Source organism: Tursiops truncatus, chromosome 13 (assembly GCF_011762595.2).
Source record: "Tursiops truncatus isolate mTurTru1 chromosome 13, mTurTru1.mat.Y, whole genome shotgun sequence".
Classification (NCBI taxonomy): Eukaryota; Metazoa; Chordata; class Mammalia; order Artiodactyla; family Delphinidae; genus Tursiops; species Tursiops truncatus.
Window position 1 is genome coordinate 63,260,766 of NC_047046.1, and position 13,974 is coordinate 63,274,739.

At 54.3% G+C, this 13,974-nt stretch overlaps 1 protein-coding gene across 8 annotated transcripts in view; it reads right to left on the reverse strand.

Annotated features, from left to right (window-relative positions):
• Window positions 1–5,026: 5,026 nt before the first annotated feature.
• Window positions 5,027–13,974, reverse strand: part of ZBTB7C (zinc finger and BTB domain containing 7C) — a 365,025-nt gene continuing 356,077 nt past the window's right edge. For 7 of the 8 annotated variants that reach the window (XM_019937025.3, XM_019937024.3, XM_073790701.1 and 4 more), the window contains one exon: window positions 5,027–7,541. In XM_019937025.3, the coding sequence (XP_019792584.2) occupies window positions 6,890–7,541 (652 nt within the window). In that variant the 3' untranslated portion in view covers window positions 5,027–6,889. The remainder of the gene's footprint in view (window positions 7,542–13,974) is intronic. The other variant, XR_012325392.1, reaches the window with a different exon arrangement.

The following is a 13,974-nucleotide window of genomic DNA, read 5'->3' on the forward strand; positions in this document are numbered from 1 at the left end:
CAGGCTTCCAGCCCTGACTCTGCTAGAGCTCATCCTGTAGCCTTGTCCTCACGGTTTTGCCACTGAGCTCTGGACCCTTCATCTGCCAGGTACTGCATGGATACGTGACATGTTCTGAGGCCACCCAACATTACTGGAGCTCTTCCTCTGTTTGGAGAATTTGCATCCCGAATCCTTCCTTCTCAAGGCAGAAGCCAGAAGCTTACTTGCCCAGTCGGCCTGCAGTTGGGCTGAGGCATGGGGCCTGAGCTCTTCCAATCAGGAAGGACTAGAGCGATGGGAGCAAGCGCAAATGTGCAGAAGCCGTTTTCTGGGGCGCGTGGAGGCAGAGAGGGGGCCACGGGGCAGAGTCCCGGGGTCCAGGGCCTGCTGTTAGTGGGGTGAGCTGTGAGGTCTGGGCCTGTCATCATCATCGCCATCATCATTAGCAGCAGCAGCAGCAATCACATCTCTGCTGGAGCAACTGGCCACAGCGTGGTTTGGGGGTGCTTCTGGGTTCCTGGCTTCCAGGCCATGGACTCTGCACATTAGCCGAGGGCACCCCTTCCAGACATTTTACTGACATCTGCTGGGAAACTGCTATACTATGGAAATCTAGTACATGGTATAACAAATATACAAACCTGTCTAGGGTGTGAATGGCGCCCCCTCAAAAGCCGTGTTGTGCGGTATGCAACCTGCGCAACTGAACTTGGCGGCCCTTCGAGCCTGACTCTTTGGGCTTTGTGGAGCTTCTGTTAGGGACTTAATTTCCTTTAGTAATTGCTTTTTCTACTTAAGCTACCTGAGATGGGGTCTGGCATTTGACTAAGAACCCGATTGGTACAAATAGGGATAATGACACGTGCCTCATAGGTGCCAGCTGACCAATCGAGGTAAGAGTCTCCCAGGGGCATAAAGACTTCTGTTACTCTGCGGCTTTGTGCTTAATTTATTCATTTTTAGAGGAACATGGGAAACGGGATCTGATTCACCCTGTCTTCCTTCCTTATTCCAGAAACCTATTTGTTTATTCTTTTGTTCTAGTTGTCAGGGTCACAGTTCACGGTTAAATAGAGGAATCACAAGGATGGAAATGAGAGTGTGTGTTATAAATATTCCAGTGGGGAAACTTGTGGGAAAAATGGCTTTGCTGGGTCTTATTGGTGCACTGCTTGGTCTCCTATTATTACAAGGAGGGATGACATCAGCCTGTGTATCATTAGTCTGATGAGTGAGTGAGTGAGTGTGTGTGTGTGTGTGTGTGTGTGTGTGTGTGTGTATGTGTGTGTGTGTATGTCTGGTGCAGATAAAGTGATCAGTTTTGAGGTTTTCCGGAATTGTCCATATTTGAGATGTCTTGTCCTCATGTATTAGGCTATTTCTGGGCCCGTGTTTTTTGGTTAGGCCCTGTGGGGCTGCCCTTTAAGGTCACAGCCGCCCCTGCCCAGGGTGTAACGAGGAGGGAAAAATGAGCAGGGCCTCCCCAGGGAATGCTCTCCCCATCAATATCTGGAAATGTGCGTTTGACTCAATCCTCAGTACTTCAAACCTGAAAGGAGGAAAGAAGCTGTTTGCTTGTTTCCCACATCCCCTTCCCCTCTGGTGCCCGAAGCAGGGAGGGGAGAGGAGGGCGGACTGGGAGGTTGGGGCAGGCTGGCACCTGCCCACCGGTCTGATTTCGAGGCCCTCTGTCCAAATCAGCCACCCTTGTTTGGTGCCTGGGGCCTGACATCGTTTTGCTGGGGACTTTCTTTCCACCTCGAGCAAGGAGCAAGGGCTTCAGAGGCCGGAAGAGGGAGCCTGTGAGTCGTGTTTGCCCCTGGTGGCTCCTATCAGGGTTTGGACAGAGGGGAGGGCAGAGGGGAGAGAGGGCGTTCACATCCTGAAGGGCAGTGGTGGGGGGAAGAGGCACCAGGAGAAGGGGAGGGGGAGCACTGGAGGGGTTGGGAGGTAGGGCACCTGCATACAAACATCCTGGATTCCAGAATCTGTCCCTGGTCTCTAGGGGCCTCTGACCCTCTGCACGGAGGCTGCATGTCCCTCCTGCAGGAACTTCTGACTCCCTGCTCCTGTCTGAGTGACAGACTTTTCAGATGAGGGGAACTGGCCGAGGAGGCCTCCCTGTCTTGCTCTCACCTTCCCTTCAGAAGCCCGCACTCCACCCGGCTCTCAGAAGGGAAACTGCACACACAGGGGAAACCCAGTCGTGCCTGTTTCTGGAACTGCTCCGAGGAGCCTCAGGCGGAAGGGCTGGGGAGGCTCCCAGGACAGGAGGATGGGGTCTGCGGAGCGCTGTGCCGGAACACAGGGCAGGGACCTCTGCGGGATGCAAGTGGAGACCTTTGCACCCCTCGGGAAGTGCGGGCCCTGGGCTCAGGTGAAGAGGCCTGAGACAGAGACAGTCTGACTTCCTGTTGGTTCATTAGTGATCTCCTGTCACATCTCCAGGGTTTCGAAATAAATCAGGGCCTTTTCTACACAGAGTCCTGTTTCTCTGGCCCCAAGTTGCTGTAGGTCATCGGGTGGGGGGCTGGGCGGGCAGCAGGCAGTCATACGCCACCAGGCTGGGTTTTGTGAAGGTGTCCCACCTCATCTGTTTCACTTGTCCCCCAGTCCCCTGGTACAGTCCTTCTTCCGTGGTCATATGAATATATATAATATAGTCTTCTTTTCACAAATCAGATGGTAGTGACCCAAGGGACGGGTCATCTAGAAAGCCCTCCTTCCATGCAGGAATCTCCTCATTCTTGAAAGCTGACATTAAACCCTTCCAATGACGGAGAGCTCCCTCCCTCACGAGGGACCTCATTCCCCTTTAGGACAACTCCACTTGTTAGGAAATCATCTTCCTTCCTTTGGACATCCAGCTGTCTCCTGGAATCTCTCTCCTGTTGGTTTGAGTTGGCCAAACTTTTGGTAAGATCCTTCCTCTCTCTGACAGATCTTTAGAAGTTCCAAGGCCTGTTCTGATGTATCTTAAGCCTTCTCCTCCAGGGTAAGATGCACCTGCTTCTCTAGCCTGTCCTCAGTAACTTCATCCTCCTTCCTGTCCCTCCCCCTCTACCAAAGACCCCTTTGCTATCAGTACCCCAGTGCTGGGGTCTGAGGAGCAGACTGTGTCCTGCGTGACTGTGAAACACCTGCCTGGCCAGGACTAGAGGCGACTTGACTCCCATGAGAAACTCAGGAGCCCCCCAGAGGTCAGGGCCCAGCGGGCCCACTTCCCTACCTCTTCCCCATGTTCACCTCTGGCCCTCAGTGGACACCTCAGTGGACACACGAGCCCCAGAATGAGGACCCGATGATGCTAGAATACATGTGCTGAAGGGAACCCTGACAGGCAGCTGGTCTTGTATTCCTTGCACTGGGCCATCCCCTCATGCCCTGAGTCAACCGTGAGCTCGAGCCTCTCCAAGCTGTAGGGTAGCCAAGGGACACTGACTTTACTAGATCCTGCGGAAAAGGCAAGTGATGTTCAAGATGATATTTTTATATTAAGACAAATGCATATCTATCATGTGATAGAATGTAGAAGCATGAATTTCAAAGCCACTACCTGAGCTCTCAGAGGAGTATCACACTCCAGGAAGGTTGCTTCAGGCTATTTCTTTAGAATTCAGTTCCCAGTCCCCCAGAGGGCTGGCTCCCTTGGCGGAGGGGTGTTTAAGTTGGGTAGAAAACTCGGAGAGGCTCTAAGTTCCTGAGTTTCTTGGAGAAACTCAGTCTCCTTTGCTATTAGAATGAGGCAACGGAGGACCAAGGTAGGGAAGGGATTAGCCTGAGGACACACGGCTTGGAGTCCAGACTTGGAACCCAGATCTGTTCTTTCGCCTGGACTGAGAAATGTTGCACTGGGTTTATAAGAATGCTTACCATGGCGAGAAAGGGGATCTGATCACAGAAAAGTGTCTTGGGCTTAACCCTTGGTTATACAGAAAACGCAGTGCAAAGACCAATTTTACTCAGAGAGTCTGTGCTCCAGGTTCTGAGTAGAGTTGACACCATTCAATGACAGCAATATATTTTCTTACCTCCTTCAGGGCCTAGCATTCTGTTTGGGAAGGATTAGGTGAACGAGGAAGAGAAGTCCAACTCCAGTGCCAAGGAATAGAGGGAAGAAGCCCGAGATGGTAGCAGGGCCAGCCAGAGGCTGTTCTGGAATCCAAGCCAGGGAACTGGTAGGACTGATGTGTTAAAATGGTCAGCAACCCTTCGACTCTCACTTGCTCACACACAATAGGCTGTACCTGCACGTGTAAACACACACACACACACACACACACACACACACACACACACACACACCTCACACTCGGAGTCATAGATACCCAAAAGCTTGTGGTCAAGCAGAGCCTCACACAATGCAGGGGACCCCTGACGATCTGACCTCGCCACCACACAACCACCCACTGTCACCTGCAGTGACAATGCAAAAGGGAATCAACCCGAACAAGGGAATTGAGTATATGTGGCTTTCTTTTACTTAAAATGCTGTCCCTCACATTATTAAATAAGGGTCAAAGATTTGTGTTTTTTATAAAGGCATCTTCAACATTTTTATAAGTTTGTGACACCCAATTGTCAACCTCTTAAGCCACGGATGTCTACAGATAGTCTTGTGGCTGTCACCTCTCACAGAAGTGCAACTCTCAATATCATTTAATCAAGTCAATTAATACTGTTTAATAAATAGGCCAGAAAATTAGCTGAGAGTTTTTCTCGGCGGGATGCAGCGTGCGACCAAAGTTATGGAAGATTGTCCCTTGAATCACTAAGGCAAACCTTGTTGAGTGTCATTTTACATAAAGCAATCACATAAAAAAAAAGTTATAAATAGAAAAAAATTCCAAAGTTCTCCCACAGACAGGGAAACTGAAATGTCCCCCCCCCCAAAAAAAAAGGGAAACAAAACCAAACACTACCGTCCCTACCTCCACGACCCATTTGCTTCAAGTTCTTGATCATACAGTACTCGACATCTTTGGATATGTTACAATGTACAACTCCAAACTGTAGCCAAGAGAAAACAAAAAGAACTAACCAGTCGTCTGAAAAATTGAGTTTATGAGAAGTCATTCCTTTTACAAAATAAAAACAAAAGCCCCAACACCACTGGTTTCTAATTTGTTCGTTTCTCCTCGTTTTCTCTTAAAGTTTGGCTCAGCCCCACTCCCTTGGCTGCGGGGGGAACAGGCATGTTGGCTGGTGGGTCCCAGAAGCGAGGGTCAGAAATGGAGACAGGAGTGTGAGAGGCAGCTGCCCAGCAGATGACGTCTGAGGACAAGAGGGTGTCAGCAACAGTTCCCTCTGGCTGAAAGGGCAGCTGGTGGTGTGTGGAGTCACAGGTGTCTTCGCGGGGGAGCTGGGAGAGTGACAGAGTCTGTGGTCTTCTCTGGCCTTTTTGTTTTTTTGCGTTTGCTCAGGAAGAAGCCAAGGCAATAGGAAGAGCCGAAGTCTCTGTGCCCACAGCTCCTGGATTGGGGACACCAGCCCTGGGCCATCTGCACAGGAGAACTCTCCTCCCTTCTCTGGGCTACTGAGAAACAAAAGCAAACTCAGCAAGAAAAGGGAGGGAAGGACAGGAAAGGGGAGAGAAGATCTGGAAGGCACTGGGCCAGCAGAGCTGTCTTCCTTCTCAGGACTGGCTACAAACCAGAGAGCCAGGGAGAATGCGTGGACAGCCCTCACTCACAGAGCCCTCCAAGCCCATATTGGAGCCAAGCCTCTGACTTCCCACACTGGACAGCTGGCTTCCTCCCTGGGGGACCACGGAGGGGTTGAGGGTGTTCAAACACAGCGATGCCAAAGTCCTGAGAAGCCCCCGACTGAAAAGCAAACATACACCTGGGTAACTGGGCATTTTGTCTGTTTCCGGGAATCAGGTGGAGAGGGGCAGCTGCCAGGTGTTAAGAGGAGGACCCCATTCCTTCCGTGTTGGCCCTCGGAGTCCTGAAAGACTCCTTATGGCATTGGAGGGACCACGCAGAGGTGGGGACAATGCGAGATGGTAGCCCCCGGATGCGCACAGTGGCCTGCCCAGAGGGGAGGGGAGGATCTAGAGTTCCCCAAGGCTGCCTGGGGGCTGTGGACAAGCCCACCCCAGCCCTCTTCCTCTGTTAGCCTGTCTAGTTTGGCCACATTTCTCACCTGTGCCAACGTAGAGGTGGACGTGATAAAACTAAGTCCAGTGAAACAGCGTCACCAGGGACGTTAAGACTGCAAAGCCCCTGCTCTCTCAAGGCTTCTCTCTGGATGGATGGGCATGTTCGAGTGTGTCGGTGGGTGGATGGGAGGGGGAAACAAAATTTCCAGCCCCCTTTCACAGCAGGGTGAAACTGGGGTACAGACGGCTGACCTGTCCGCGGTCATAGGACAGGGAGGGAAAAATGGGCCCGGACCCCAGAAGACCCTCTCCCTGCCTATAGGTCACTTCCCCTAAGGATCCCAGGGCCACTGGAGATGGGAAAAATGACCCATCGGAACAGTGTCAGCAGGGACTCTGCCTTAGAGTGGCGGGGCTCAGGATGTGTATCTCGGGACCCTACCTTCAGCCCTGCTCCATCCATCCGGTCTGCCTCTGGCCAAGCCACCTCCCTCCGTCTAGCCCCACACAGCTCCAAAGTGCTTCTGGACACCTGATCTGGGGCCTCCTCTTTGGCACGGGCCCCTGTGAGTTTCTGTGTGAGAGCAGAGAGACAGCCAGAGAGAGGCCAGGCCTTTGGGGAGGGGATGCCCATCTCAGACCCCAGCACAGGGGAGGCAGCTGCGTCGGGAGGCCCAGAAAATACCACTGCGGCTGCTATTTGTTTTCCTTTTTTCTTTTGAAATAAAAAGTTCAGACCCATCGGATGGGGCAGGTGGGCCCGGGAGGGGACAGGGAAGCAGGACTGGGGGTGATGAGGCCAGCCTAGTTGTTGGCTTCAGACATGGAGGCCACGTGGTTGAGGCCGGTGAGCCCGGGGAGGCCGGCCAGGCCCGCGGCCCACGGGTCAGGCAGCGGGAAATAGGGACGCGCGGCGGCCACGTTCTCGGCCAGCGCGAAGGCCAAGAGGCCCCCCGCGTTCCGCTCGGCCTCGAGCTGCGCGCGCCCGAACAGCTTCATCTGCGTCTCCTCGAACTGCCGCTCCAGCTCCTGCAGGCTCAGCGCGCCCTTGGGCGCCGCCAGGAAGTGCTTGGCGGGGCTGGGGCCCGGGAGGCACACGGCGGCCCCGCCCAGGTGGCCGCCCACGTCACCCAGCGCGGGGGGCATCACGAAGGCCGCCTTCTCCGGGGCCGGGCCGCCGGGCCCAAAGAGCAGGCTGGCGGCCCTCCAGGCGCCGGGCTTGCGGCCGCGCCGGGGCCGGGCCATACGGCAGCTCTGGCGCTTGATGTGGCGGTGCAGGTGGTCGGAGCGCGTGAAGCTCTTGTAGCAGAACTCGCACTGGTAGGGCCGCACGCCCGTGTGGATGCGCATGTGGTTCTTGAGGTCGTAGTTGTGCACGAACTTGGCGTTGCAGTGGATGCACAGGTAGGGCCGCTCCCCCGTGTGCTTCCTCATGTGGATCTTCAGCTTGTCCTGCCTGCAAGGCAGAGCCAGAGTCAGTCCCTGCCCAGAACCCCAGGAGCCACTCCTCACTCTCTGCTCCCCCTCCTCCAGAACCTGCTAAGGTTCCCGACGGCTGTGGTGTCAACCCTCAGGAATGGGACCCCTGCTAGAATTTACCTTCAACTACTGCGCCACCCCAAGCAGGTGTGGCTCCTCCCCTGGATTAGAGAGTGGATCAGGAGCTGGGCCCAGAGACGCTGCTGTCATTCCAGAACACCTGTTACGCATAAGCTCAGGAGGATGGAGCGCCCACTCTGTCGGGGCCTGTCTCATAGACTGCAGAATAGCCTTGCTGGGGACAGAGGCCCCGAAAGCCAGCAGTCTTTCATTAGTCCTCCAGTGGGGCAGCCACTTCTCATACTGGATGGCACCTTCAGCTCCACTCTCTCCAGGCCACAGGGTCTTTCCTCGAGGTTCACCCTGATCCCATCCCAGCCCCTGGGCTGTTGAGACCTGTCAGTCCTCAGCACTAATCTGGGAGGCTACAGGGATCAGGCACACCTTGTTCAAGTCACTCCTGCACTGTGGTTTCTGAGCCCCAGCCCTTGGCTCTCCTCTTTGTCTGCAGACGATTCCAGGGTTTACAAAACAGCCAGGTGCAACAAGAATGCAGCCTAAGCTAGGGCAGAGCTTTTCAGGGTTTAAGCAGTATTATTCAGAGGTAAGATATGACGTGGGGCTGCGGCTCCCATCAGCAGGTGTGGGAGCCTCTGCTCCAGCTGCAAACCCACTGCTAACGTGATGGGTGACCTTAGGTGAGTTACTTAACCTCTCTGCACTGAGCCGAACCTAGCACGAGACGTCAATGCCTGTTGTCCAGAGCTGATGGAGAGAAATTCGGGTTGTGTTGAGCTAGATTCAACACACCTCCTGGCGGTCTTGAAAGGAAAACAGACATCTCAAGCCTGTTTCTGTAAAGACTGAATGCTGCATAAACCAGCTAAAGGAGCCTTTCAGCCACACAGAAGTGGAGGCAGGTGAGCTTCGAGAACGCTCAGGATCCTTCTGCAGCCTTCCTTGACCAGGCCGGGCAGGCCAGGAAGCTGTGTCCAGCCTCCCACCTCCTCCCTGCAGGTGTGGCTTGGGTGGAGCGTCTGCCTGTAATTTTTGGCTTGGTTTTGAGGTTGGAGCAGATGTGGAGCCCAGGCATCCGCCCTAAAATGGCCAGATTTAAACCACACTCAACATAACCCCAGCACAGCAGGAGCGGGTCCTGGTCTCCTGGTGTCCCCTGGCCGCTAGAGATCTCACTGGCTCTCATTTTCCGGCTAGTTCCCCAGGGGTGGGGCAGGAGAGAAAAGGACATTCATGAGTACACTGGCAGGGACCAGGGGAGAAGGACCAAAAGGACAGATCCGTTTCCCCCACCTGTGCTCCCTGGAAGGCTGGAGGGCACGTGGGGGGTGGGGGAGGAGAGTGGGGTAGGCAGGGCAGAGGAAGGGAGAGTTGGTATCCTTCACACACCAGACACCGCCATCCCCGTCCCTGCCCTTCCCACAGCCCACCAGCTGCCCCCAGGCTGCACAGTAAGTCCCCCGCTGTGACATCTCATGTGCCCTTCTGCCACCAGCGTGCTGCTCTTATGGTCTTTGGAACCCACATTGCATCCCGGTGATTGGATTTTTGAGCATCCTGGCTAGTGGATCTCAAACTTGATGAGCCATTATCAGGGTCTGATGAAACACCGAGTGCCGGGCCTCCCTCCCAGACCGCCTGAGTCAGTAGGTCTGCGGGGGAGAGAGCAGAGAGTTTGCATTTTGAATATGCTGCCGGATGTTGCTGCTGCTGGTGGTCTGAGAACCACTGGCCTAGGTTAATCCTTCAGTTGGCTGGTGGGCAGACTGAGGCCCAGGGAGGGTTAGGGTTAGGACCAGGGAGGTGAAGTCCCTGAGGTCACCGCAAGGGTAATGGCAGAGCTGGGACTAGGACAGCCTAGGCCTCTCTCCTCAGCACTGCACTGTGACCTGTGTAAAAATGTAGGGGTGGGGTGCAGAGTGCTCTCTGTAGCCCTAGAGTGACGCTGTACAGTCCTGGGGAATATGTCTCGGGACTCCACACGTTTGCTCAGGCTCTGACGAAACACTGATGCTAGGTGTTGGCTATGCTGGGTGGTTGGCTAGGCTCACGCACTGGCTGAGGGACTCATCCTCACCAGGGCCTAGTGGAGGGTCAGCTGAGAGTCACCAGTGGGGCTTTAAATACATCATCTCATTCAGTCCTCACTACAACCTTATAAGGGAGATTTTTTAAAAAATTACTATTACATATATTTAATAGTATTGACACCCTCAAATAATGGACAATGCAAATGGTAAATCTTCAAATGTCAAGGGCCTCTTTAAATACGCACTGCTTCTCCTGAGCTTCCTGTTAGGGCATCTAAAGTAAATCACACTTCAGAGGCGACCGGCCCAAGTGTGGGAGACGTGCTGAGAAGGTGGCGACAATTTCCTCTCATTGAGCACCTGCTGTGAGCAGGCAAGTACACCTTTTCAATGACCCTGGAAAGTCATTATTCACAGGCAAGGTACAGTGCAGGAAAGGGATCCCCACTAGGGGTGTGGGAGCCCCTGCTCCAGCTTCAGACCCCCCACTAACTTGCTGGGTGACCTTTAGGCAAGTTATTTAACCTCTCCATGCAGAGTTGAACCTAGGGCTAGACATCAGTTCCTATTGACGAGGAATCTCCGTTTGCATGAGCTCGATTCAACACACCTGGATTAATTTCCTCACTGGGACTGAGGAATCGCTGGGGGCTCAGCGAAGTCAAACAGCTTTCGCAGAGGTACCAGCCCGGTGAGGGGCAGAGGGGCATGGAGGGCTATCTGGGCATGGTTTGCTGGCAAGCTCTTCTGAGGATTTTCATACTGAGTGTTCCCAGCCTGAAGCCTGTAGGGGCTGCCTCAGGAAGTACAGCCCAAACAATCATACCAGGGCATCTGCAGCCAGCCTTCCGTCTCTGGGGTCAGAAGACTGGGCCAAGCTGTGGGAGCAGCTCAGCCTGGGCAGGAGCCACTGTCCCCAGTGGAGACTTTTCATGGGAGCAGCGGGGGAGGAGGGTGGACAAACCTCATAAGTTAGTCCTGGAAAAAATTTAGAGAGCATTTAGTTTACTGAGAGCACGTCTGAATCAGTGGGCCCAGTAACCTGCATCCCTAGCGGTATGCTTCCCAGGACCTTGAAAATACTGATCTAACCCAGCCCATTCCCAGGGAGGGAATGGCTTTCTTGAGGTCACACAGCCTCCTTATTTCTGTAATGACCTTTCCATGTAGATGTAATGCGCGTGTGCATTGGCAGAGCAGGGCCCGGGCTCGGCACACTCTAAGAACCGGACCAGGTCCTTTGCTGCCCTGGGCCTCAGTTTCCTGACCTCTAAAATGGGAGGCTGTGCTGCACCATTTTGACCTTTGGTGTTCTGAGAGTGTTTGCATCTGGGAAATGGGCTCATACTGAATCTCTCTCTGGCTGGCTGGCTTCATGTATTTCCGCTCTTCTACCCTTGCTCCTTTACGCATCTGATCTGCTGCCAGAGGCATCATGAGTGAGTTGGAATGTTCCAGTCTGACTCTCAGCAGCTGAGCTCTTGGTCACTTTCCTTCAGGACTGGGGGTCCGGTGCCCCCTTAAAATCTTCCAAGCCCCCTAACCCTGTCCAAAGGCCTGTGTGCTAACTCACCCCTTAGCATGGCTTTGAAGTCTCCTTACAAGCTCACGCCTTCCAGTTATAAAGGGATAAGATCTGGGGGCCCTTGGGGACTATAGTGAACAATACTGTATTATATATTTGAAAGTTACTAAGAGAGTAGATCTTAGATGTTCTCACCACACACACAAAAAAGGTAACTAAGTGAGGTGATGGGTGTGTTAACTAATGTGATTGTGGTAATCGTTTCACAATATATGTGCATACCAAATCATCACTGTTGTACACCTTAAAGTTATACAGTGTTATATGTCAGATATATCTCAATAAAGCTGGAAAAAAGAATCACCCCATATCCTTTGCCAGCCCCCGTCCCTCCCCACAGTACTGCACCACATGGACACACTGTTCCCCTAGCAGGCCATGCTCTGGTCAGCTTTGCATCTTTGAATCTCCGTTGGCATGAGCTGGACCACCAGCCCCCCTGGCTCAGAGCCTGCCATATTATGGGATGGATGCTGGTAAGCCCTGGCTCCTTCCCCTTCTGTGCGTATCCTGTGTTTGGACACCACGCTCCGTCCCTTAGGTTCCCACCAGATGTCCAAGCGTAGATGCCGGCACGTGTGCTCTTTCCTTCCCGGCCGTGAGCCCTCCTCTTCCCTGCACCCACATCCTTCCTCTCTGAGTTTACCCTTGCAAACTGCCCTGCCTGAAATGTCTACCACTCCCAATCCCCCTGATTCTTCAGTGGTCAAACTCACATGCAGTCTTTCATAAACCCTTCTCTGTCCACCCAGGCCTTATCCTTTGCCCTGACCTTCCAGAGCACTTGAACGCTGCAGCCCGAGGCAAGTCACCTGAGGGGCAGGGAGGGAGCAACAGAGGACGATGTGTCAGCATCATCCTCTTCTGTCCCCTAAAGGCCCCATACGTATCAGCATTGCCCTCCCAGCAAGTCCCGAGCCCTGGGGGCCCAGTCTCCCTGTCTGCGCTCTGTGGCCCCAATTCAGCCACACAGGTGCTCCTGGCAGATGGGAACACCTGTTCAGAGGCTGTCTTTCCTGCCTTTATTTCCCATGCATGCTATTCCCAGGGCAGGGCCGTCACGTGTGCTGTTTCCCTTAGCTGCCCCTCATGCCTGCGGAGCCACCGCCCTGTCCCTGGCTCCTGGGGCCCTGTCTTGTTAGGCGCCTAGACAGCAAGATGATGCAGGAAGCAGCAAATTCATGGACAGTGAGCTGCAAAAAAGGAGCCCAGGCTCAGGGACGTTCCCGTCAGTACTAATCATGAGCGCGGGTCAGGACCTAACTGCGCAGGTGGTTGGTTATAAGGGCTTCAGTAAAGCCCGTGAAATTGGCCCTTCCATCATTCTCGTGAGGAAGAGGAGGCAAAGAGAAGTGCTGTCATGTGTCCAGAGCTTTCCTGATCTTGGGCAATATATGGAGTCATAAATCTGGGCGTGAACTTAGGGAGCACCTGCTCCAACCCCCTCGTGTTACACATGGGGAAACCGAGGCCCAGAGAGGGGAGGTGACTCGGCCAAAGTCACACAGCTAGTTAGAGGCAGATGCAAGCCCTCAAGCTAGGGTTCCTGATCACCACGGCAGTGCCCTTTCCAAGGGGCTGCAGTCCCCAGGAGACACTGCCTTCTGTGTCCCCACATGCCGGCCCTGCTCCCTCCACACTTGTTCAGCATGTGGCCCGGATGGTACTGGAACCTGCTCGGATAAGAACCCAGCAGATGCTTTGGAGTTCTGCCCGGTGCTCCTCACTGTACAGTGGGTGGTCATGGCCGCGGCCCGCTGGTGCGGGGCCACTTCTCAGAACTGCCCAGTCCAAACCTGACGTGCTCCTCCCTCGCCCTGTCCCCTTGTCTGCCGTCTCATCCCTTTACTCTGCACCTGGGACCCAGGCCAGGTCACATGCATGCAAGCCTTGACCGGTATTCCCCCTTCCAGCTTGGAGAGCTCATCGTCAAGAAAGATGAGCCAGTCCTGGTGATATCATTCCCCTGAGTGAAAGGAAAGGGCCCCGGGTCCTGGGCCTCAGTGGAGGCTCCCAAGTGAGGATAACGCTTTCCCAACACCATCCACTCAGACTTCTTGGTAACCTGATGGTCTGAGACAAATTATCTTCCTGCTGCCACTGCTAACGATACTACATTATCTTAATAAGGTCCCCAGAGCTGCCAGGAGTGGGAGAACTAAGAAAAAAAAGCATCATCTGCCAGGCTCCCGGCCTTGTTTGGAGAGAGAACTGTGGGGCGCCACGGAGCAACCAGCGTTTGGCTTGCTCTGGGGGCCAGGGGGTGGGGGCTAAAAGTTGCAGCCTTCACAGGATGTCGGTAGGGGATTCAGTGGAGACTGGGGAAATCGTGGCTCATCAGAGATTGATTTCTCGGGGTACAGAGCTTGGGTTGCCCATCCTTCTCCTCCACGGGACCACTGTTGTCTCAGGAGCTGGTCTCTTCTCACGTGTGGCAGTTTCTTGACTTCACCACGTGAGCGCCTGTGAGAGCCAGGCTGCGGGTGGGATGCGGGGGCTCCAGGAGGGAAGACTGCCCCAGCATGCGCGCTAGGGGCTCCCCCGACAGGCGGCCTGGACTCAAGGACCCACGTGGCAGGACAGGAGCATTAAGAGTCTTCTGAGGCCTTCACAGGCCCAGGCCAGGCCTAGTTGGTGGTGATGACAGGGGTTGGGGCAACGAGGAGGGGGAGGGCCCTGTGAGGTGGGTGGGCAGGGAAAAGTCCCACCAAGGGCAG